The following is a 23,068-nucleotide window of genomic DNA, read 5'->3' as shown; positions in this document are numbered from 1 at the left end:
TATTGAAGCTTAATGAGGTAACAGCAACAAATTTCATTTCTCAGTAAGACTTACCAACGCAGACCTTGCTGAGCTCATCTGGCTTGTGGCCGGGGCGGCAGCGGCAGTGGAAACTACCCTCCGTGTTGAAGCACTCGCCGGCGCCGCACACGTCGTCCACGATGCGACACTCGTTTATATCCACGCAGGTCCGGTTTTTGCCGTCCTGCGCCAACGAAGTACAATAATAATACATGATGACAATAATTTTATAGGTTACAATGACGTCATGTAGTCCTGATTGAATTTGTGGTTGCGAGTCATTACTACACAGTGTAAAGCTATGCTAAGTTAAGATTCAAATTGTGGACCGTTTAACTGAAGAAGTATTGAATGGTGTTAGAAAGCCATTGTTGCTTCATGAATTAGAAAAATTCAAAGTGGTTTTCAAAATGGTGGTTGAGTGGAGGCACTTTTTATTTCACTGTGTTGTTCCTTTCTTAATGTCACCACTTAATTCAGTTTTATTGTTAGTTTTAGTTTTATTACTGTAGGGCGGTGGTACTGATGGAACCAAATAATTCTTTCTTTCTTTCTGTCTTTCAAAGTGTTCACGAATAACATTGTCAATCCAATTTGTGGTGATGTCATATTCAAAATTGTTACTGCAAGTCATAATCATAAATGATATCAAGCATCAAACTTACCTTCTCATATCCCGGAAAGCAATCACACTCGAATGACCCAGGGATGTTCCTGCAACGGCCTTGTCCGCACAACCCGGGGAACGCGGAACACTCGTTCACTTCCATCTGCGTCGGATTAAACTTGTTATCGCTCCCCCAAGGGTGATCGAAGCTCCCGTTGATGTGCATATTGTCAATGTTGTTAGTCCAGTCGTGGTTGTTGTTGTTGCCATTGATATTGCCATTGTTGTTGCTGTTAAACCAGTCGTCGCCGTTGCCGTTGTTGTTGCCAGTCGAGCCATAGATGCCTGTCCGGTTGCCGCCGCCAAGCCGATCCCAAATCTCAGGATGGAAGTTTACATCGAATATTATGCCGCATAGATTGCGGTAGCCATCAGTTCCTGGAAAAAAAAAATTTGGTCAGTTTTCACAAGAGTAATAACAAAAAAGTGCCTCGTGTGTGTTCAAGCTTGTATCCAGTTTGGTGACTATAATTTTTTAATATCCTCAGCCATTTTTTAGATATTAATCTTTCATCTCCCAGGATAACAGGATCAAAGGAATTTGGGCACAAATTTGTGCCTCTGGGAGAGGACAGGTTAAATAGAAGCTGAGCTTCCTTGAGATGCAAGTGAAAATTGTTCGTCCATTGTGGGGAGGCCTTTCGTTTTTTATTTTGTTGAGGGAGATGGACTGACATCGCCTAAGGGCCAAACACACTATTTCCATGCTTTTGTTTACTTGTTTTTAGTTTTCAATTTTATATGTGGGTGCAGTTGGGAAAAATCCATTGTGGACGAATGGAAAGGAAGGGCCCAGACAATGCTAGACTCTGACCGTGTAAGAAACCCGGCTGCACGTCCACAACTCCCTGGAGCTTACGCCAGGGAGGAGAGGGTTGGAGGGGCTTCTTATCTACCAGAGTATTGCTTCAGCTATTTACTGGAAAGTCAGGGAGGAGCGTGCATTCTCCCGTTAAGCTCTGCGGGGCGCTTGGGTCAGTATTTTTGGTTGATCCCCATTCGTTTCTTCCTTGTCAAAGAAGTCTTTGGTCAACAGTGAAGTTGTATGCATGTATGTAAACTCTTTATTGTACAGTCAACGTCATAAATAAGTGATCATTTCTGTACCTTGTCGCTTTCAGTCGTTACACAATTTGGTATGGCTTTTCAAACATGACGTTAAAGTGACAAGGTACAAAAGTGATCACTTATTTATGATTATTACGTTGACTGTACCAAAGAAAAGAAACAAAAATATAATTGGTACAATGAGGGCTATCGCGTATAAATTCACCACTAGAGGCGCTAGTGTAGCGTGAGGTCTCCGAAATGTCAAATCTCATAGTTTTTGGGTGAGCTACGCGGGTTTATTTATAATTAGAATAATTTTGTGAACATTTTGCAATACCTGAAACTAATTATGGCAAATATGCGTTCCGGAGCAATTAATGTCTGTGTTTTGAGACAGTTTTGTCTTTCGGAAACCTTTGTCCTCCCTTTTTTCCGAAAAAAACGGGAACTATGCAACACTGTGGCATGCTCGATATTTTTATGGTACGGTTTTAAGGTGTATTAAATATGATTTTAATCTAAACTTTGTTTTCACGCCCGTAACAACAGACTTTGAAAGCCATACTTAAAAACCTCACGCAACAGTGCGCCATCTAGTGAGACAAAAAACGAAAACGAAAAAACGATATTGGTGATTGGGAGAATTGGTGGTGGACTGGTAGTTGTTCGAGCTGATGGTGGTTACCTTTCTTGGGGCAGGGCTCGCAGCGCGCGCCGCCCCAGGCGCGGCCGAGCGCGGAGCAGCAACACGTGGAGCGGAGCACGGCGCCCGGCAGCGTGCCGCCGCAGCGCCCGCCCGACCACTCCGTGTAGCACGGCTCGTGGCGCGTGTCCACGCAACGGTTGCCTGGGAAGAAGATAATTTCGTTTAAAACCGAACTATTATGATGGACGTCGACGAAATGGATGAACTGTTTAAAATTGTGGTTTTGTTGCTGTGTGAACCCATTGCCACCTGCTTGCGTGTACCTATTTGTTTTTATTCTTGCAGTCCTGTCTTAATTTCTGTGGCAATAAATGATTTTATTGTTATTAAAACCGCGGTGACCCCGCGGTGCACGCACTGGCCGCTTCTAACGGAAGCAATTAGAGGACTATAGGGGAGGCCTATGTCCAATAGTGGACGTCCTACAGCTGATATGATGATAACAACTACATACAATCTGAAAGGTGTGTACTAATGTACGATCCGAAATCGTCGAGCCGGAATAAATGACAATAGTGTCCCTTCTACTTGTCACTACACTCTTGCATAATGTTTGTGGGCATATTGAGGATCAACCAGTGCAACTTTGTGACGAGTTTCTTGGCAAAATAATTTGATAGTTTCCTCTTGCCTTCCACATCACAGTCATGACAGAGTTCATATTTGGCAATTGAGAGTGCTGCTGCCCACTCTGATCAGATTTCTTACCGGTGGGATCGAGCGTGAGTCCGTCAGGGCAGTCGCAGCGATAAGAACCATCCGTGTTGACGCAGCGTCCGCCTGCACATAGTTCGGCGTCAAGCTCGCACTCGTCCACGTCACGGCAAGTAGTTCCATCCAACTGGAAACACAAAACATGATAATATTATCGGCAATCTTCTTTCAGTTCTATTTTAACGTAATGGGGCTACTAACTATATCCGACTTATTTCGAAAATTTGCTTACTTTTTCTGGAGAATTATTATTATCAAGAAGCAAAAGGTTAAAGTCAAAAGAGTAAAGGCGGGAGGTATGTAGAAGCTTAAGGGAAGAGAAAACTTAAGTGGTAGAACTAATGGCCGTTGGGGCCAATATTTCGTTGAATTGTGGCCATGTACCGGAAGACGCAGCTTGGGTAGGCTCCTTGGGTAGACTGATAATCAGGTAAAAGTCGCAAAAGGCAGCACAGGGCCGATCATTATGGCGTTCTTTGGGGCATTTTTTAATAGTGGACGTCTTTCTGCTAACAATCGAGCAGAAGCTGTCAATGGGGCGCTGATGATGATAACCAACCATATGACCATGGCGTGTAGTGAGTCAATTCTAGCGTAGGCAACTGTTAGTTGGCAGCTGGCCGCTGCAGTAGCAAGGTAGGCAGCATCAGCTGCTGCCACTGGCTCACTGCCCGCCATCGAGGATAGACCAACCTTGACGAAGCCCTTGGGGCAGGGGCAGTCGGTGGTGTCGCAGGGCGCGCAGGGCGACCCCCAGGCCAGCCCCACGCTGCAGCAGCACTCCTGGCGCAGCAGCGCGTGCGGCGCCGCCGCCTCGCACTGCCCGTCCACCACGCGCCGCCAGCACGAGCCGCGGCGGTTGTCTACACCATACCAGACGGGTTAAGCTACAGTCGAGTTCATAAACTAGTGAGCAAAAATTTGAAAGTTTGTGAACTCGACTGAAGTATTCCCATATTAACGCCCGCGACCGCAACCGGATCGCATGATCCACTGCTAGTGAATTTGTGAGCGAACGCTCGTGAGTTTTTAGGATTCACGTGCGAAATAACATTTGAAATTCATGAAAGAAAACATCGTGAAGAAACCACCACACACGTTCAAAGCAATTCAATTGTGTGTGAGCTCCCAATCCGCACTGTGCATGCGTGAGTGAACTACGCCCCAAGTCGTCTTTTTCTGAAAGGTGGTCTATGCCCAGCAGTGGGCCGTATACATGCCGAGATGGTGAAGACGAAGATTGGCAAGTATAATTGCTGGTACGCCATCGAACCAACGAGTGAAAGATGTAAGTCGCCAAGCTCACAAAGGCAGTTCAACCCATAAAAGATAATAAATCTGAATTCCAACGTCTTAGATAAAGTCGCCATGTACGTACGTGCGACCATTGGTAATCGTCTCTACAGAAGGGCTTTATTCAGCAATGAACATCATCGTCTATGTAGAAATTACTTTAAATAAAGTGAAAAAATAAAAACCAAATCCCAACCTCATATTTTTTTAACTGGTACCAATCCTAAACAGTCAAAGATAAATAAAATTAGTACAAACACTAGGTAACTTACCAAGACAATGCCTGGCGCTGGCATCGAGCACGAATCCGTTCTCGCACTTGCATTCGTAGCCGCCGTGCGTGTTGATGCAGCGGCCATTGTCGCAAGGATTCACTTGCTCTGCGGCCAACGAGAATGTACGTTAAACACCAACATTAACGGTAACCAAATTGGCAGTCGGATTTAAATATTGGCCGGGAATTTGGGATAAGTCCAGAAATGAAAAGACCAGGAGATATGCTTTATGTCTGAGGATTGGTTTGATCTGGTCACTATAGTTTGTCTTATTAGTGATGCTTTCAGGTCGATAAGGTGACGATGCTAAAGTGGATCGGTTCCTAGGCGCATGTCTATAGCTTTTGAGAAATGGTCATTCTTCTCTACAGCGTAAAAGTAGTTGAATTACTCGAAAGGGTTAAGTATATTTATTTCGGAACGTTTTGAATGTAAGTCATTAATTAAGTTACGCAATTAAATATTTTAAGACGCATCCTTTACCAAATTAGCATCCGTTAAATCGTTAAATCATTAGTCGATAAATAAGAAAAATCAATAAAATGAGAATTCAATGAGAGTGCAATGTGAACGTGCGTGCAACAGCATTTAGATGGTATTTAATCGTCACAATATTAGCTTGATGACGATGACCGATGCATGGCGTATGGAATGCTTCAGACAAAGTTTGGTAACCTGTAACCGGGAACATGGGGGGTATGTCCCCGCGGTCATAATCGCTCGCGATGAAAAGGAGCTCACCCTCGCATTCGTCTATGTCTCGGCAGAGTTGCTCGTCGGGCTCATAGCGCGTGCCTTGCGGGCACACGCACGTGAAACTGCCCTGCGTGTTGCGGCACTGGCCTCCTTGGCAGTACTGCGGACGAAACGCTTGATAGAGACTGGTTCGGTAAGACTCGCTGTCCACGATTGTGTGTTGTAAGAAGGCAGCATGCAAGCGTACTTTAGCGTACAGTGACGGCAATTTATGCAAAGCTGGACCGTGAGACAAGTTTAAAATTCACCTGCGTGATAAATGATTAGTGCTAGTTCTAAGAAAGTGCAGAATTAAAAAAAACTGTCTGGATTTAAATATTTGAAAATATCAGCGGAGGAAGAAGCACAATCCTTTGGTAATCCACTTAACAAGTGGTAAGTTCTAGGCCTTATGCGAACTTCTTCGCTGATGATATCATTAGAAATCAGTAGTCTTGGAAAATTTGACAAATTAGCACTCAAGTATGTGAGTGCTATTTTGGCAATTTTTTCAGATGACTTATGCGAAAGGTAACATCTACCCTATAATTGTCATTCAAATGGTGTTTGTCATATTTTCGTCTTTGTCAGACAAACCAAAAAGTAGTTTCTGGGAAATTGCATACGTTTTTATAATAAAATTCAAAAAATATTACAAATTAAACGGATACAAAATTCAGATCTATTGTCAAGAAGACATTAATATCTAAGGCGTATTATATATAAAGTTAATGATTATATCATGGACAAGGATATTTGGAAATAATTCCGATCCGCATTGGCGATTCCTTCAAATAGTGTTAAAAATAAAGTTGTGTTAAAATACTTGTGATGTATAGATATCATTTAATAATATTGTAAATCTGTTTAAAAAAATATACCTCTTTGAGTTTCTTGCCGGCTTCTTCTCAACAGAGGTTTTTCCGAACCGGTGGTAGATTTTTTTTTACATTCATAAGTGCTTGTTATAGCCTAAATTGAATAAAGATATTTTGACTTTGACATGAGAAAACAATACTTAAGACACAAACCACAACCTTTACTTTACATTATTATGTCATTAAATAAAAAAATACTTGTTACATCAACTTACTGACTGATGCATATCGCACTCATCAATATCCTTGCAGATGCCATCGCCATCGGAGTGGAAACCAAGGTCGCAGATGCACCGGTATCCAGGGTCCAGGTTCTCGCAAGCACCGTGGGCGCATATTCCAGGGATCATAGTACACTCGTTGATGTCCGTGCCGTCGTTGTCCTTGCTTGGACCCTCGGGACAGAGGGTCTCGTAGTCTCGGGAACCTATCTCTGGACAGGCTTTGCAAGACAAACCGCCCCAGCCTAAGTGTAGACCTGAAAGACAAGGAAACGGAAGGTGGTTAACATGGGAATCAAGAAAAATTACATAAAACAATTTTAGATTAAACGTAGAATGTAAATGTGATATGATTATGATTATTATAATAATGGAAATAATAACGTACCATCACTGTCCATTGCCATCAGACCTATCAGCAATAGCTGAGGTACTGCAAGATGACTTCTCAACATCAGGAGATAACTCAAGTACAGTTCACTATGTTAAAATAAACTTACCTATCGTGGTTGTTAATTATGTATCACCAGTACCCATTGCTATCAGACTCATCAGGAATTGACTGAAGTCATCAACTCTCAAGGTTTTAGATTCCTTTGACAATACTCGGAATTTCGTAGTTACCTTTAGTAGAACTGCAGCAACACTGAGACCTCGTGACGGGGGCGGAGCCCGGGCCGCTGCAGTGTCCCTCTTCGAATTTCTCGTAGCACAAATCTTTCACCTCGTCTGTAAAATAACACAAATTATGAATATATTGATTGCAACTTTTTTTTATCGAACAGCTGGCAAACGAGCAGGCCATGGACACCTACACCATTATTAGGACTGCGGGTGCGTTTCCGGCGGTACCCAAATCACAGCTAGATGGAAAAACCCAAGCAGCGAGTCCATTCCATATTTTACACGTGCGAGGTAGAGAGGAACGCTTAAACCGCACAGTGGAAGAGCACCAATCATCGAGATGGTACTATGGTGCTACGGTGATGGAGCTTAGCAGCTGGGATGAGAATTAATTGAACTTGTGGAAGAAAATCTATGATGAGATGAACCTAGGAGCGCATTTTCAGCGGAAGGAGCCCGGCGTGTTGTGTCAGCGGTCTTTACTGCAGACGTGCGCTGTTCTGAGCACTCATCCACGACGAAACAGACGACATGGTCTCATTAGACTCGTGTCTTACAACTTAACTTACCAAGACCAGTCCTCCCATCATTGCTCAGCGTAAACCCATGAGGACACTTGCAGTGGACCGAGCTCGGCGCTCTGGCAATGGCGGAGCACTCATCCACATCGGCACACACGACAATACATGGTCTCTTTACACTCGTGTCTTACAGCTGACCATGTTACTATCCTCACGCCACTTACCCAGACAAGTCCTCCCATCATTGCTCAGCGTGAACCCAGGGGCGCACTCGCAGCGGAAGGAGCCCGGTGTATTGTGACAGCGGCCGTTCCGGCAGACGCGCTGCTCCGAGCACTCGTCCACGTCGACGCACGCGCCGCGGTCCGGCGTCGTACGGTAGCCGGCTTCGCATACGCACTGGAACGAGCCCTCGTTGTTTACGCAGCGGCCGCCCTGTAAAAGTGTTGGTAAGTGCTGTTAATGTGTGTACGGCCAAAGACTTCTCATTCTGAGAGGAGGCCTGTGCAATTGGACGTAATATATAGGCCAAAATTATGATGATGATGTAGCTTAAAGAAAGAGCATGCTTGCTCAATAGATGCCTATTCACAGCAGGATTTGCTAGTACACACTACCCCATTAATGTACCCCAGATTTTCCTAGGCTACGATCCTAGTAGCCATGTTGCATGAACCATGGTACCTGCATTGCTTAAATGAAAATATTTCACGTACCTCTATTTTTAACCCTTAACGCAAAAAGAGGGGTGTTATATATTTGTTTGACCGCTATGAGTGTCTGTGTGTCTGTCTGTGGCACCGTAGCTCTTAAACGGGTGAACCGATTTGAATGCGGTTTTCTTTATTTGAAAGCAGGGTTTCTAGCGATGGTTCTTAGACATGTTTTATCAAAATCAGTTTTCCAACTTTTTGTTGGTTAGGTTATCATCTAAATAACAGTATAATAGTACCTGGCAGACGCCGGTCTGCGCGCACTCGTCCACGTCAGCGCAGTAGCCGGCGGCGGTGAGCGCGAAGCCGAGCTCGCACTGGCACTCGTAGCCGCCGGGCGTGTTGCGGCAGCGGCCGCGGCGGCACACGCGCGGGTTGTCGCGGCACTCGTCCACGTCGCGGCACGCGTGCCCGGTCTCCGTCGGCTCGTAGCCCGTGTTGCACGAACACTCGTATCTGGACAACGGATTGAGATGACAACTCGGGTAGTTTTAGATCATACCTCGTAGAGTTTTTTGCCGGATTCTTCTCAACAGAGAGCTTTTTCCGAACCGGTGGTAGATATTTTGACTTTGACTTAGACATTACTGTATTTAACGCCAAAATATGCTTTATTAGACTTACTCCCTTTTGCACCACTTTTTGTTAAGTTTTTACTATACGAGGACCTACTACACCTACTATAATGACAGATGCCCATGATGGCATGTCTGCTTTTCTTATTCAGTTCACAAAGACGGCATCATAAATATCTATCACATAAACTTAGAAGAGAGTGTAATAAATGAGAATAGAAGTTTCAGGCCTTCTAAAAATTATCTAGACTAGGAACTATTAATAACTAACGATTATCCTTTTCATAGTCTCTTGCTTGTGCTATAGGTACACACATCACACATACAACATATACTTACGTTCCATCAATATTGGTGCATTCTCCGTTGGTACACATACGCCCTTGTGTCATCTCACACTCATTTTTGTCGCTGCACCTCAGCCCGTTCTCCACAGGATCAAAACCAGGCGGACATCTATAAATATAAAAGAAGATATATTGAAGTCATTTAAGTCTATTCAGCTGCTTTCTTAGGCTACATGAAAAAGTTTCTGCTAGTATCTGGTTGACATAATTAGTCAAAACCTCCAAGCTTGTTGGTGCTCCAGGCTTGTTGGGCGCCTCCAAATACGCAACGCGCACTCATCGATGTCGATACACGTCGGGTTGCCGTCCACTTCAGCTGACTCTGCGCCGTCCCAGCAGTTGCACTCGTATCTGTAGCCAGAATAATCAACATGCTTTGTTGCAGCAATTTTTCATGAGATATTATTATCACGAATAAATGTTCATGTCAATACCACCACTAATGGCCATGCAGAGTGTATTGTCAAGCAAATTGTGAACTAAATACTGAATACATTCTACTTCATGACAATTTATCTCACTCCCACTAAATTAAATCACTAACTGAAAACGTTGCTTTACTATATTTTTAGGGTTCCATACCCAAAGGGTTAAATGGGACCCTATACTAAGACTCCGCTGTCCGTCCGTGTCCGTTCGTCTGTCTCCAGGCTGTATCTCATGAACCGTGAGTTAGACAGTTGAAATGTTCACAGATAATGTATTTCTGTTGTCGCTTTAACAACAAATACTAAAAACAAAATAAAATAAATATTTAAAGACCAGCGTCGGCCGCAAGGTTGACATTATGCTGAGTTGGGACCATTTCGTGACAAAATTTATTTCCTTTTTTCTTTTTCTTTTTGTCACGAATAAATGAAAAATGTCACGAATAAATGTTTTTCTTTCTTTCTTTCTTTCTTTCTAAAGGGGCTCCCATACAACAAACGTGTTTTTTTGCTAATCTCTAACTTTGTATAGATAATGGTACGGAACCCGTCGTGCGCGATTCCGACTCGCACTTGGCCGGTTTTATATAAATTATAATTATTATGAGCCTGCCTATTTTACTCATAGGAAAGCCATTGATCCAACCAATCAATCGGCACGTCTTTCGGAATTCAGCGTAATAGACAACACAGAGAAATTGTGACATCAAACTTTACAGACCGAATATTGAACCCTGAGGGACACCTCTCTTATCTCCTCACCCTTTATCCTTATCAACGCAGTCGCCAAGCCTACAGATGCCGCTTCGCAGCATGCACTCATTGATCTTTGCAATAGAGTGTGGAATGTCGTCATCTTCGCCTTCTCCGATCTCCGTCGTGTCGTTGTCTCGTCGCCAGTTCGGTGGGATGGCGCCACCACCGCACAAGTGCGTCCAGTCAACTGCACATAAACAGGTGTTATATCATCATCAACATAAATGTCAGGATCAAGAATGTCCTCTATCCAGAATATCGTCAAGTTGTGCTCGTAGAGTCATCAACAGTATAATTACATTGTAATTTAATGTAATAATAATATATCTTATCTGCTTACTACCATAGTCTCATAAGAATATTGTTTACACTAACAATACTTGGATTTACTCAGTTATCTGAAAATAAATTGTTTTGTTTTTTTTTTGATAATCTAGTAGAATGTTAAGAGTGTCCGTCATCAAAATAGATTTTTAAGCCTCATCAAAGTCTAATTCAGTAAATTAATATTTTCTGGAGGATAACATCTCACCATGCAATGATATTCTGATCATTATAACGTAAATAATGTAAATGAAGAAGTATTGATCACAATTTCGACAAGCAACTTTCCCAAATGATAAAGATAAAAAATACGTTTTTGCAATTGTCAACATTCTATGCCCTTTATAAATTCAAATTAAATTCTATGTTTTTTTTTAATAGGTACTCACGTGATCCCCTCGGTGGGCACGGAACACACATGTCCCCCCACGCTCTTCCCATATTGTATCCACAACAGCAGTCCCTATTTGAAAGAGACATCGACAGTCTGTCTGCACATTCTCCCGTTTCACTCATGTAAGCAAAGCAACTGCCAACGCGACCATCTGCAAAATAACATCATGACATATTTCAATATATTGCTTTGGAATTTAGTAACTAAATACGAAATTACAGAGATAGATCTTGAACATAATTCTTTAGCATGATGGTTCAGTTGAGGTCGAAGATATTTTTACACTTTAGTACCGTGTCACTGTATGCATTCTAACAATTTTATACAAACTTTCAATCACGCAGTGACAGTGACAAGGTAGTAAAGTGTATGCATGTCGTTGATCTGGGCTGTATACGGGTTATAGGGATTCAGAGTGGCTATATTGGTATCAAGTTGTGAAGTATAACTTACCAATACAAAACTTTTTATCTGGACTGGGGATGAAGTGGGGATTGCACAAGCAGTAGTAGTCGCCTTCTGTATTCACACATTTGCCGTTCTGAAAACGTGAAAAAATATTTGCTTCAAAGGATTGCTCTGAAGAAGTGTTACAGATTAATTCGATTGGAGGAACCCTGTAAACTTATGGTTATACTAACACAACTTTTTCAAAACTATAAACATACCTAGTCTCATGTTCAACAAGCGAGTAAAGCAGTTCCTTTTTTGTAGTGTAGAAAATGCGTCTCGGGCTTTCTGTCCTGTTTGGGAAAACAGAGAGGGTATGTGGGACTCGCCCAAGAGGGCCCTACCCTCTCAAAACCACATAAACTCCCCTGTTGCCATCGTGAGATGCCACTGGTCTCACCTCAATGCAGGCTCGGTTGATTAAAGCAGTTCCTTGTCCGACTATGATTCCAGTATTTTTTATAAGGACCACTGTGTAGTGCAGTGGTTGAAATCATGACGACTTCATTCCTATCGGGTTTCTTAAATATTTTACGTGACGGCAGTAATATAATGTATGGCTAAGGTATATACGCTAAATGATTTCCTCGATGCCACTGTGACATTAACTTCGGCACTACTTACCGGACAAATATCAGGATCTTCACACTCGTCGATATCCTCACAGTTATTCGTAAGCTTGTGCCTCCTTTGTCCTGGTGGGCATTCACATGAAAAAGATCCTATGGAGTTGATGCAGCGACCGCCCTCGCAAAGACCCGGCACGGCAGCGCATTCATCTATGTCCTGAGAAAAATAATTTAAAAGCAATTAGTAAGCTGTTGCTTAGAGGTACCTAAGTTTTCTAATTATTAAGATTTATTGTTACTTAAAATACTTGTAAGAGAATCCAGCAGAAGACAATTTAAATGGTCTTACCTAAAGCTAAGGGTAAATGGGAAAAGATCAAGAGGACGTTCTCCCATGCGCTGGACTGACCAGATAAAAGCCCTAACAAATACTCCTCTCAACACTTGCGCCAGAGAAGCGACAGCCAGGGAGAACTGGCGTAGAATTGTTCGACGTGCTACGTGACCACGACTGCTCTGCCAAGAGTATCCGACAAAGAAGAAGACCTAAAGCTAAAATTGACTGCGGAAAGTCATGCTCGCGGATAGGCATGAAATAAGAAAATGTGCAGACATTCTTATCTTAGGTTAGCCATGATCAAAAACCACGCCTGTTCATAAAGAGTTGCTTACCTAATTAATTCATTTAGTTTCAGCTGGTTGGAAATTTATCGATCAATAGTGATTGAGAGCTCTAATAGAGATAGAGATCCACCGCTTGATACCAGGGATCCTTCTAACACGAGAACTATACAATTTAGTTGAATCTGTTGTTACCTGACACTCCTTAGTGGCCAGGTTCCTGAGGTGTCCTGTGGGGCAGTCGAGGTCCCCGCAGCGCTCGCAGGGATGCCCCCACGCCACCCCCACTGTGGCACAGCATAGCTGCTTGGTGCAGACCACGCCCTCTAACGCCCCCGTGCATAGAGCGTTACGGGTCTCCGTGTAGCACGGGCCTGGAAGATTAAAATTTTCGTTCATGTAAAGAATGCTGGTTACGTAAAGATGTGCTTTTATTGACTACATTGGTGGTATGAAAAGGCGTGAAACACTGACAACATTGTCAGTGCCTGTGCGCTATTTGCCCATGAGTCTTCCTCTGATGAAAATTGTACAATGGCAAAGTATTTGTTTAATTGTTTATATTATTATCGAAGATATAGAAGCAGTAGAATCGAAGGAGTGAGGTCTTTGTTCAGGACACTATGAGCTATTTTGACCAATTGATTGTACATACGTCGACTGTCATCATTGTAGCAGAACATTTTATATTCTTGAACCTGTTAACGTAGTAATTTGTACGCACCTGTTCGTCTGTCGATTTCGCATCTGGTTCCAGATAGGCCGTGGAAACAGACGCATCTGTCCGGCGCTATACACCGCCCGCCGTGTAAGCAGGGCTCTTTGCAGATTGCTGAAAGAAGGAACAACCGTTTTAGACCCATCTGTGGTCGGTTCATAGGTTGGCAGTGTGATGTGGTAGTGATTTATCTATCAAAGATCAAACAACACACGAGTGGAAAAGCATACCGCCTCACAACTATGCAAACTTACTCGAACGTCTATCACTCACTCACTCATGTTACTTTAGAGAGTAGTGTAAGAGTCAGATTATTTTCTGACTAATTTCTGGTAATCTTGTTTCCCAATGGGTCATATCATAACGCTGGTAGATGCATCGAAATATGGATAGCTTATTAAATCTAATCACTGCCTAGATCTACATCCCGATCCCGTGGGAAAGCGAGGTTAATATAAAGCCAGCGATGCCGACGCCAGTTCCCAGACAAGCCAGCCTTGGCCTGGCGCGTGTTGTAAAGATTAGGCCAACTGGATTTATTTCATTCTTGGATTATTCTCCTTTTTTATATTTTTTTTATTCGACTGGATGGTAAACGAGCAAGTGGATCTCCTGATGGTAAGAGATCATCACCGCCCATAAACACCTGCAACACCAGGGGGATTGCAGATGCGTTGCCAACCTAGAGGCCTAAGATGGGATACCTCAAGTGCCAGTAATTTCATCTTTATTTATTATGCCTAAACTATAAAAACAACACAACAGCCACACGATTTTAATGAGTAGACTCATGCCAAGAGGGACATGACATGTCCTCCAAACCATACCACCGGAACCCCTGCCACAGATCGATTATTTTTGCGGAGGTCACTGGCTTGAAAAATAGGCCGGCGCTCTATTCCCACCAGTGCAGCCAGTGCTGGGAGGCTACTACGAAATTCGAAAGTCGAAGTTCGTGTCGTACCGTCCCTCTCGCTCACGTATTAAATAACATAATCGTCAGCGAGACGGTACGATACGAACTTCGATTTTCGAATTTCGGAGTAGCCCTCCTGGTTTCTCTTGAAAAAACTGTTTATAGGAAGCCAATAACAAGCCATGCAGCGCTTCGTTTAGACCTTGCTTTAGTATTTAAACATAAGTCAATAAAAACTAAAAATTCTAGGGAGTAGTTGATTCCTCTATGGATGGTGACTCACGCTCTGTGCAGAACTCTCCGCTCCAGCCGGGCGCGCAGGCGCAGGTGCCGTTGGTGCACGTGCCGCCGTTCATGCAGATGCGCCGGCAGCCGCCGCGCGTGCGCGCTGCAACACAAACTTTGCTTAGTGTCCGGTAAGAAAGGGAGAGGACTTGTATGGTAGTACACTTGTCAGCATTCGTCTACTTTATAAAGCGGCAAGAAACTAAGAACTAGATAAAGTCATGGGAGAATGTGCAAATAAGCGTTGAGAATTCCGCATAATATCTTGTTTTACTAAATTCTAATTTGATTAAATAATAATATGTAGAGCTTATACGTAGCATTCAAGATATTTTCAGGATGCATACCTCAAAAGATAGATACTTATAGTACGTAGTAGTAGATTTTACTTTTAGTAATCGTGTAAAAAGGAACTCCTCTTGCAAGAATATTTGTCAAGGAAATAGCATAAAACTTACCAGGTTGAGGTCTGAACAGTACAACGCTAAGGGTTTAGATGATGTAACCACTTACCGGGGTAAGGATATAATCCCACGCCGCAGAGACAACGGCATATGTTGGGCGCCACGCAAGCACCCGGCGCCCCGCAGTCTGGCCGACACAGCACTAAGAGCTTTGCATAGTAACCGCTTACTGAGGTAAGGGTACAGTCCCCCGCCGCCGGACAGGCGTGAGTTCGCAATCTCCGGGACAGTGGCACATGTTGGGCGCCACGCATGCGCCCGGCGCCCCGTAATTAGGCCGAAACAGCACTAAAGGCTGTGCGTAGTAACAACTTACCGGGGTAAGGGTACAATCCCCCGCCACCGGGCAGGCACGAGGGCGCCTCCATGCCGCCGGGACAGCGGCACATGTTGGGCGCCACGCAAGCGCCTGGCGATCCGCAGTCTGGTCGACACAGCGCTGCAAAGACGAAATCGAAGTCAAATTCAAGCGAGAAATTAAATTAAATATACATTAAAAACCTTTTTTGCTAAACAGTGGCTATATTTTCATAATAATATTATAGGGCATGACAAATTCAGGAGCTGTCAAATGTATATCTATGTATAACAGAACTGTCAGCAAGATACTTACGAACTACACATAATAACGAGTTGGGGCGCGACGTCCACCCCGGACAGCAATGCGTGCTGTTCCGGCTGCGGCACACGTGGGGCCTGCAACAATCAATAGTACATTATGTTTTTAGGGCGCTAAATAAGGAATTACGAACGAGAGTCCTTCAGAAGCCCGAAGTCGAAGACTGGGGGCTTTGATGAGTCGATGTTCGTAATTCCAGTACCACCCGTGCGACATACAATGTTTTTCATCACATTTGCGAGTAAAATTGTATATTTGTAAAAGAAAAACTAATATTTTTTCAAAAATTGCCGATACCGCTGGCTGCGCTCTTGGCAGCGCGAGCTCCCCGCCGCCCTCCCCCTGCAGCATGTGCATGACTTGCGGGCGCAGTGCTGCTGCAGTACCGTGCGCAGCAGCAGCGCGCGTAGCAGTATTAGTACGGGCAATGACTCATGCGACCGACCGTGTGTTTCATGACAAGAACAAAAGGTCGAGGTTTTTACTTGGGTGGTTGCAACCAAGATAGCGTGCATGTTACGACCCTGTTTTACGAGCAAGTGTGATTAAATAGTAGATTGATAAACAAGGGTTGTAAGTGATCAATTACACCCAAGATATTTAGGCGCACGAGCGAGCAAAGCGAGCGAGCTTATGGTGCTTATAGTTCGCGGGTGTAATTGATAATTTACACTCGAGTTTAACACTACTTTTCATCACAAATGCGAGGAAATAAATAAAAACCGTGATAAATGTACTTATACGCAATTTAAAACAGAGCGGAAGAAAATTTATCGCGCCAAACCGTCTTTTGTTTTTTTAATGGCCTCGTCTTCTTTGGCTTTGGCACATTCAGCCAGCACTGGCCAGCAGCATTATGCCAGCATGGAGGTTTGGAAATTGGAGGTAAGTATTACGCATTACAATCTCCTTGTTTACCAGTTCGTGAATACAAATGAGCACCATTCGATTTTTAAATTTACTTACATCGCTAAAGATGTAAATCGAATTTACAACACGGATTTCAAGTTAAATGTAACCTACTTTCAGAGCTTAACTTCCTAAAAAAAGCGTTCACAATCAAACTCGCGAGGGTTCCGCACATATCTGAAAAATCGAACTGACTAGGTCTAGTACTTTAATTTCATAAAGTGCAACCGCTGATGAAAAATTCACAAAGCTTTAATTTTTTTTCTGACACCTACTCACGATTGACCGGATTTTATTATTTTTTGATATGCAGTACGAGTATATATTTATCTTTAAGTTTTGTATGTGTAATTAAATTAAACGTTATAGAGAAGCAACAAAAACAAAATTACCACGTTTCTTGTTTATGTTTTTAGTAACTGCACTTGCATTGTCATCCAACCCAGACGTATGCCAGCGATTACTTAAGTCAATATGACCACTGGAAGTGGGTTAAATAAAATTCGACTTCCAGGATTTGACCAATTGTTAAATTGAAGCTCATAAGAGAATTCGAAACCGGTTAGAGAAAGATACTATTAAGTTACGATCTCTACTGATAGACTTTAAAATCGGAAGTTGGTACAGTCAGCATCAAAAGTAGCTGGTTACTTTTGTACTTTGTCGTTTTATAGCCACGTACGTAGCGCCATACAAGATTGACAAATGTGTTAATGTGACAGAGTAAAAAAGTAACCAGCTACTTTTGATGCTGACCGTACCTTATATACAATGTGTGGCCCAGAACCGGGGATAATATTAAAAACAGAGGCTGTATAGATCACTGGTAATTGGATCATCATGGTCCCACTTAATTAAAATCAAAACTTAACTTTTGTTTTTTTTTCTAACAAACTTAATCGTAAATTCAATGTACGCCATCCTAGAACCCAACTGACGTCGCCTCTCACGCTACAAACATCAAACATTTTGCTTTACATTGCTTCTTCGAATAAACTTTAAAGTGTAATAAAAATGAAAACACTAATTATTTTTAAAAGTCCCTGAAGTAACGTTGTTGAGTTTGACGAGTGCGATCTACGTTTTAATTATTTGACCGTGTTATAGGCCACACACGGCCCGTTACGCCTATTGCTTACCTTAGAAAATGACTACCTGTGTTTTCAGTACTACTTACTATGTGTTGGTGATCAATAAATAATTATTGTATTGTATTGTACGTTTTGATAATTTGAATGAAAACACCTTTTTAATGACTGTATGTTTTGATTTCGTTGACATAAAAAGTTTATTTTTTTCACTGCTCCAGGTTAATAGACTGGTCAATATTTATTTCATTAATTAATCAGCTTGGTAGGTACTGCCGCGTGTTTTTGAGAAAAAGGATCTAGACGGACGGACGGATAACATAGTGATCCTATACCTAAAGCTTTTGTTTTGGCCGACTGATACTTTAACAACTAACTCTCTGCTAACTTGCTGCTTTTTTGTGTAGATAGGAGGTGTTAGTATTAGTTCGTTGAAGTGGCGTTGGGCTGGCCACGTGTGTCGCAGGACCGATGAACGGTGGAGCAGACGAGTCCTCGAATGGAGACCAAGGACGGGAAAACGTAGTGTAGGGCGTCCTGAGGCACGGTGGACGGATGACCTTAAGAGGATCGCTGGCGGCGGATGGATGCGAGGGGCTGAAGACAGAGTGTAGTGGCGCGCCATGGAAGAGGCCTATGTCCAGCAGTGGCCTGCTGTAGGCTGATGATGATGATGATGAGGAAGTGTTACGTAGTTATGTCCATTTTCTGTGAGAATGTTCTACAGCAGGAATCAAATGATTCGATAGTATCTATTGCGTAGTGACTCAATTTAAATTGACCAGAAATGTAGGCGTATCATCACTTATACTACAACCACACAAATATATCAAAACATTGAACAATTACACATTAGCATATAAACATGGAGCATGTATTACCACATTAACACAGTTTTTACAACTCTTAAATGTAAAGAAAATATAAATCACCTCACAATATAGCTGTCGGAATAACCAATCTAACAATTACTGGTGAAACCTTTATAAGTATGATTTACGACAGTTGCAGCCTTGTACAGTTGGCTCTAATTGTCCCCTTTGGTGTATTAGGCGTGAAGATGGATTTGATACGCCTTTTGGAATTAATGGACTAATTCAACGGGTCAGACTGACTCCGATATGACGACCTTGTGATGTAATCCTTGAAACTTATCAAATCTAGTGCAGTTGTGATGCACATGCGTGTGATTGGATAAAATTGAACTTATAATTGTATCGAGTCAATAATTATCATTAATCATTATAATTAAGATACTAATAGAACCTCTATTTGAATGAAACGCGTCGCTACGAAGTATTTCTAAATAGGTGCTTAAGTAAACATATGTGTTGTAAGACTTGTAAGCAAGCAAATATCATCAAGATATCAATTGCACTCTAATAAATCAGAACCTTGATCTTTATAACTGCAAGTCCAACGTATATCAATATGAAACCGCAAAGCACAGATTCAGATAATTATGAACTACACTAGAATTTACAGCCCGCTTCTAGGCAAAGCAACTGGAGGTCTATGGGGGAGGCCTATATCCAACAGTTGACGTCCTACGGCTGAAATAATGATGATGTTGAGTTTGTGAAAATTCACAGTCAAACTCGTAACTTTTTAATAGGTGCTAAATAGATTTCCTTCTCCGCCAAGTCTCCGCCTGTTCTTCTAAGCAACGGAATTCAATTCCATCTTCTGTACTTCCGGATAGATACAATTTAGGGCTCTTCAAGGCTAAAGTTAATAGGCTGTTACTGAACCAGTGAGATAAATAAAAAAAATGAATAATAATAAATATCATGGGCCACTTGACTTGACACCAATAGACCTAGTCCCAAACTAAGCAAATTGTAGTACTATGGAAGTAGTATGGAAGTGGTACTCAGTTTGTAGGTACTATATTGTGTTCCGATCCAATTTATGACAAGTGATGTGAAAACCTAGAACCTATTGAAAAATAATTAATCTGTTCAGTAAATCAATTATTTATTAATTGAAGAGATCAACGTATTTTTGTCTATTTTATTATTTACAATATTTGATGTAATTCGTTTTGTACTTAGAAATATCGGCCCCGGCCGGGAATCTTTTCATCATGAGAAAGTCAATCACGGGTCAGATTCATGTTAAAAAAGCCCAAGTTTAATCTCCTCTGTCTCTGCAATTGCAACGTCCTCCAAACTTCATCACTGCAGGATCAGTTCCTGCGTCCACAAGCGTGAAATTCACCCACGCGTGCGCCCACGCAGCTCACGTTACATTATTTCGGCCGTCAATCCGTAGGACTTGAATTTCACTCATTGTTGGGTCATTCTGAATAAGAGAATGGAAGGGTGAACCCTTGAACTAGTTTCACTTGGTGCACGGGATGGGTTATAGAGGTCAATATGAACCAGTTGCGAAGCGTCCATAGAACCCTATTCCCATCGGCTTGCCCAATATATTTACGAAATAGGACTACAGGACATTCATGATTTATGAATGATATGCGACGAAAATATCTGACGCTACGCCACTGGTGTGAACCAGATTATGATTGATTATCTGGAGTATTTTTGTGTTTTTATTTGAACACCAAATTTGTTACTTTTACGGTCAGCCCGTTAAACCATATCGAAAATACAAACTGAGATATGGATGCACAGAAAAACCAGAAAAAGAGACCAGCGCTGGGAATCGAACAAAGGTCCTCAGCATTCCGTGCTGCGTGCCATACCCCTACACTATCACTGGAGCGAAGTACAGACACGAATTTCTCCTATGAACACATACTTATCTCGGGTTGCTTTTTTTTCTACTACGCCACTTAAGCACCAGCTGGTCTCTTTTTCTGGTTTTTCTGTGCATCCATATCTAAGTTTGAATTTTCAATATGAACCAAATGTTTTAGTGCCATCTATTAATCAAACAGCATGCTGCAATTATATAATTTTATAGCGATTACGTCTCCGTAAGGTTTTTACCTCCCCCCTCCTTCTCCTCTCAATACCTATTGCCATTAGCTATTATACTTAAACTGTGTCAGAAATTCAATTCGCCAACGAACTAAAGTCACCGACATAGCTATATGAATATGCAAGTTGAAGTGGCGATATGCCTCGAAGAACATATACCCGTTATAGGAGAAAAGTCCTAAAATGGCAATAACAAACTAGAAGACGAAGCATTGTCAGGCCTCCCACTAACTATACTTCGTTTTTTTTTAGCATTAGAAAAAGGTAAGCAATCTTGACGTGTCTTTTTAAGAAAGTCACAGAAGTAACAAGTAGCAAGGACATATGAACATTTACATGCTTTTGGTATCATAAGTAATAGTTACTGTTGTTACAAAAATATTTTCAATAAAAGGAATCGTCATGATTTGTTACTCTTTTTGTAATTCTAAAAAAAACGAAGTATAGGTGGACTGAAGACATCACGAGAGTAGCGGCTACCGGTGCAACAATATCGCGATCTAAGGGGTAGGCCTTAATCAAGAGCAATTTATAATTTGAAGACGCGTGAATCTTTTAAGACCTTTTTTTTAAGGAAACAGATATCTAACCCTGCCGTCGCTTTATGTTTTTGAAATAATCATGTATGTTAGGAAGAACATATGTGATTTTCCCACTAACGTCGATAAGCCAAAGGCTACGGCTACTAGAAAACACAGGAAGCTTAAAGTTCATCTTACAGACTGGCTAAAACCAAAAAGTCTTTTCTGGAAATTGCATACGTTTTTATAATAAAATTCCAAAAAATATTATAAACTAGCTGGCCCCGCAAACTTCGTTCTGCCTTAAAATCAATTTATATTGTGTTACCTATTAGCCATGTACTTTTTTTTATAGTGAGGAATCAATGCGAGCACGCAAGCGAGGGAGCAAGCATGCATGCAAGCCAGTATGCAAGTAACCAGCACGCAAGCGAGCATGCAAGCAAGCATGCACCTAAGTATGCAAGCAAGTATGTATGCAAGTAACAATGCATGCAAGCGAGCACGCAAGGAAGCATGTATTCAAGCAAGCATGCAAGCAAGCATGCAAGCAAGCATGCAAGCAAGCATGCAAGCAAGCATGCACGCTAGCGAACATGGAGGCATGTTACCAAGCATGTATGCAAGCAAGCATGCAAGCAAGCATGCACGCTAGCGAACATGGAAGCATGTAACAATCATGCAAGCAGGCATGCAAGAATGCAACAAGCCTGCAAGCATGCACGCTAGCGAACATGGAGGCATGTTACCAGCAATGCATGCAAGCAAGCATGCAAGCAAGCATGCACGCTAGCGAACATGGAGGCATGTTACCAAAGCATGCATGCAAGCAGCTTGGAAGCAGGCATGCAAGCATGCAAGCAAGCATGCAAGAAGCATGCACGCTAGCGAACATGGAAGCATGTAACAAGCATGCATGCAAGCAAGCATGCAAGCTAGCGAACATGGAAGCATGTAACCCAGCATGCATGCAAGCAAGCAGCACGCTAGCGAACATGGAAGCATGTAACCAAGCATGCATGCAAGCAAGCATGCACGCTAGCGAACATGGAAGCATGTAACCATCATGCAAGCAGGCATGCAAGAATGCAAGCAAGCATGCAAGCATGCACGCTAGCGAACATGGAGGCATGTTCAAGCATGCATGCAAGCAAGCATGCAAAAAGCATGCACGCTAGCAAACATGGAGCATGTAACCAAGCATGCAAGCAGGCATGCAAGAATGCAAGCAAGCATGCACGCTAGCGAACATGGAGGCATGTTACCAAGCATGCATGCAAGCAAGCATGCAAGCAAGCATGCACGCTAGCGAACATGGAAGCATGTAACCAAGCATGCATGCAAGCAAGCATGCACGCTAGCGAACATGGAAGCATGTAACCAATCATGCAAGCAGGCATGCAAGAATGCAAGCAAGCATGCAAGCATGCACGCTAGCGAACATGGAGGCATGTTACCAAGCATGCATGCAAGCAAGCATGCAAGAAAGCATGCACGCTAGCAAACATGGAAGCATGTAACCAAGCATGCAAGCAGGCATGCAAGAATGCAAGCAAGCATGCACGCTAGCGAACATGGAAGCGTGTAAACAAGCTTGCATGCTAGCAAGCATGCAAGCCAGCATGAAGAAAGCAAGCAAGCGAGTATGCAAGCAAGCAAGCAAGCATGCAAGCTAGCATGGAAGCAAGCAAGTCTACAGAAATCTAGGCTATCTACACTGA

At 42.6% G+C, this 23,068-nt stretch overlaps 1 protein-coding gene across 1 annotated transcript in view; it reads right to left on the bottom strand.

Annotated features, from left to right (window-relative positions):
* The window catches only part of LOC141439869 (fibrillin-1-like), a 135,233-nt gene that overhangs the window by 26,906 nt on the left and 85,259 nt on the right, over positions 1-23,068 (bottom strand). The window contains 22 exon segments of the mRNA XM_074104288.1: positions 55-205; positions 687-1,066; positions 2,424-2,585; positions 3,153-3,285; positions 3,852-4,021; positions 4,724-4,831; positions 5,402-5,582; positions 6,555-6,817; positions 7,185-7,289; positions 7,930-8,140; positions 8,658-8,874; positions 9,333-9,449; positions 9,560-9,691; positions 10,531-10,711; positions 11,238-11,393; positions 11,696-11,783; positions 12,317-12,478; positions 13,078-13,256; positions 13,607-13,714; positions 14,800-14,904; positions 15,582-15,704; positions 15,879-15,961. Of these exon segments, the coding sequence (XP_073960389.1) occupies positions 55-205; positions 687-1,066; positions 2,424-2,585; positions 3,153-3,285; positions 3,852-4,021; positions 4,724-4,831; positions 5,402-5,582; positions 6,555-6,817; positions 7,185-7,289; positions 7,930-8,140; positions 8,658-8,874; positions 9,333-9,449; positions 9,560-9,691; positions 10,531-10,711; positions 11,238-11,393; positions 11,696-11,783; positions 12,317-12,478; positions 13,078-13,256; positions 13,607-13,714; positions 14,800-14,904; positions 15,582-15,704; positions 15,879-15,961 (3,515 nt within the window).

This window comes from Choristoneura fumiferana, chromosome 21 (assembly GCF_025370935.1).
Source record: "Choristoneura fumiferana chromosome 21, NRCan_CFum_1, whole genome shotgun sequence".
Classification (NCBI taxonomy): Eukaryota; Metazoa; Arthropoda; class Insecta; order Lepidoptera; family Tortricidae; genus Choristoneura; species Choristoneura fumiferana.
Note: the sequence above shows the minus strand (reverse complement) of the source record. Positions and strands in the feature narration are given on the sequence as shown.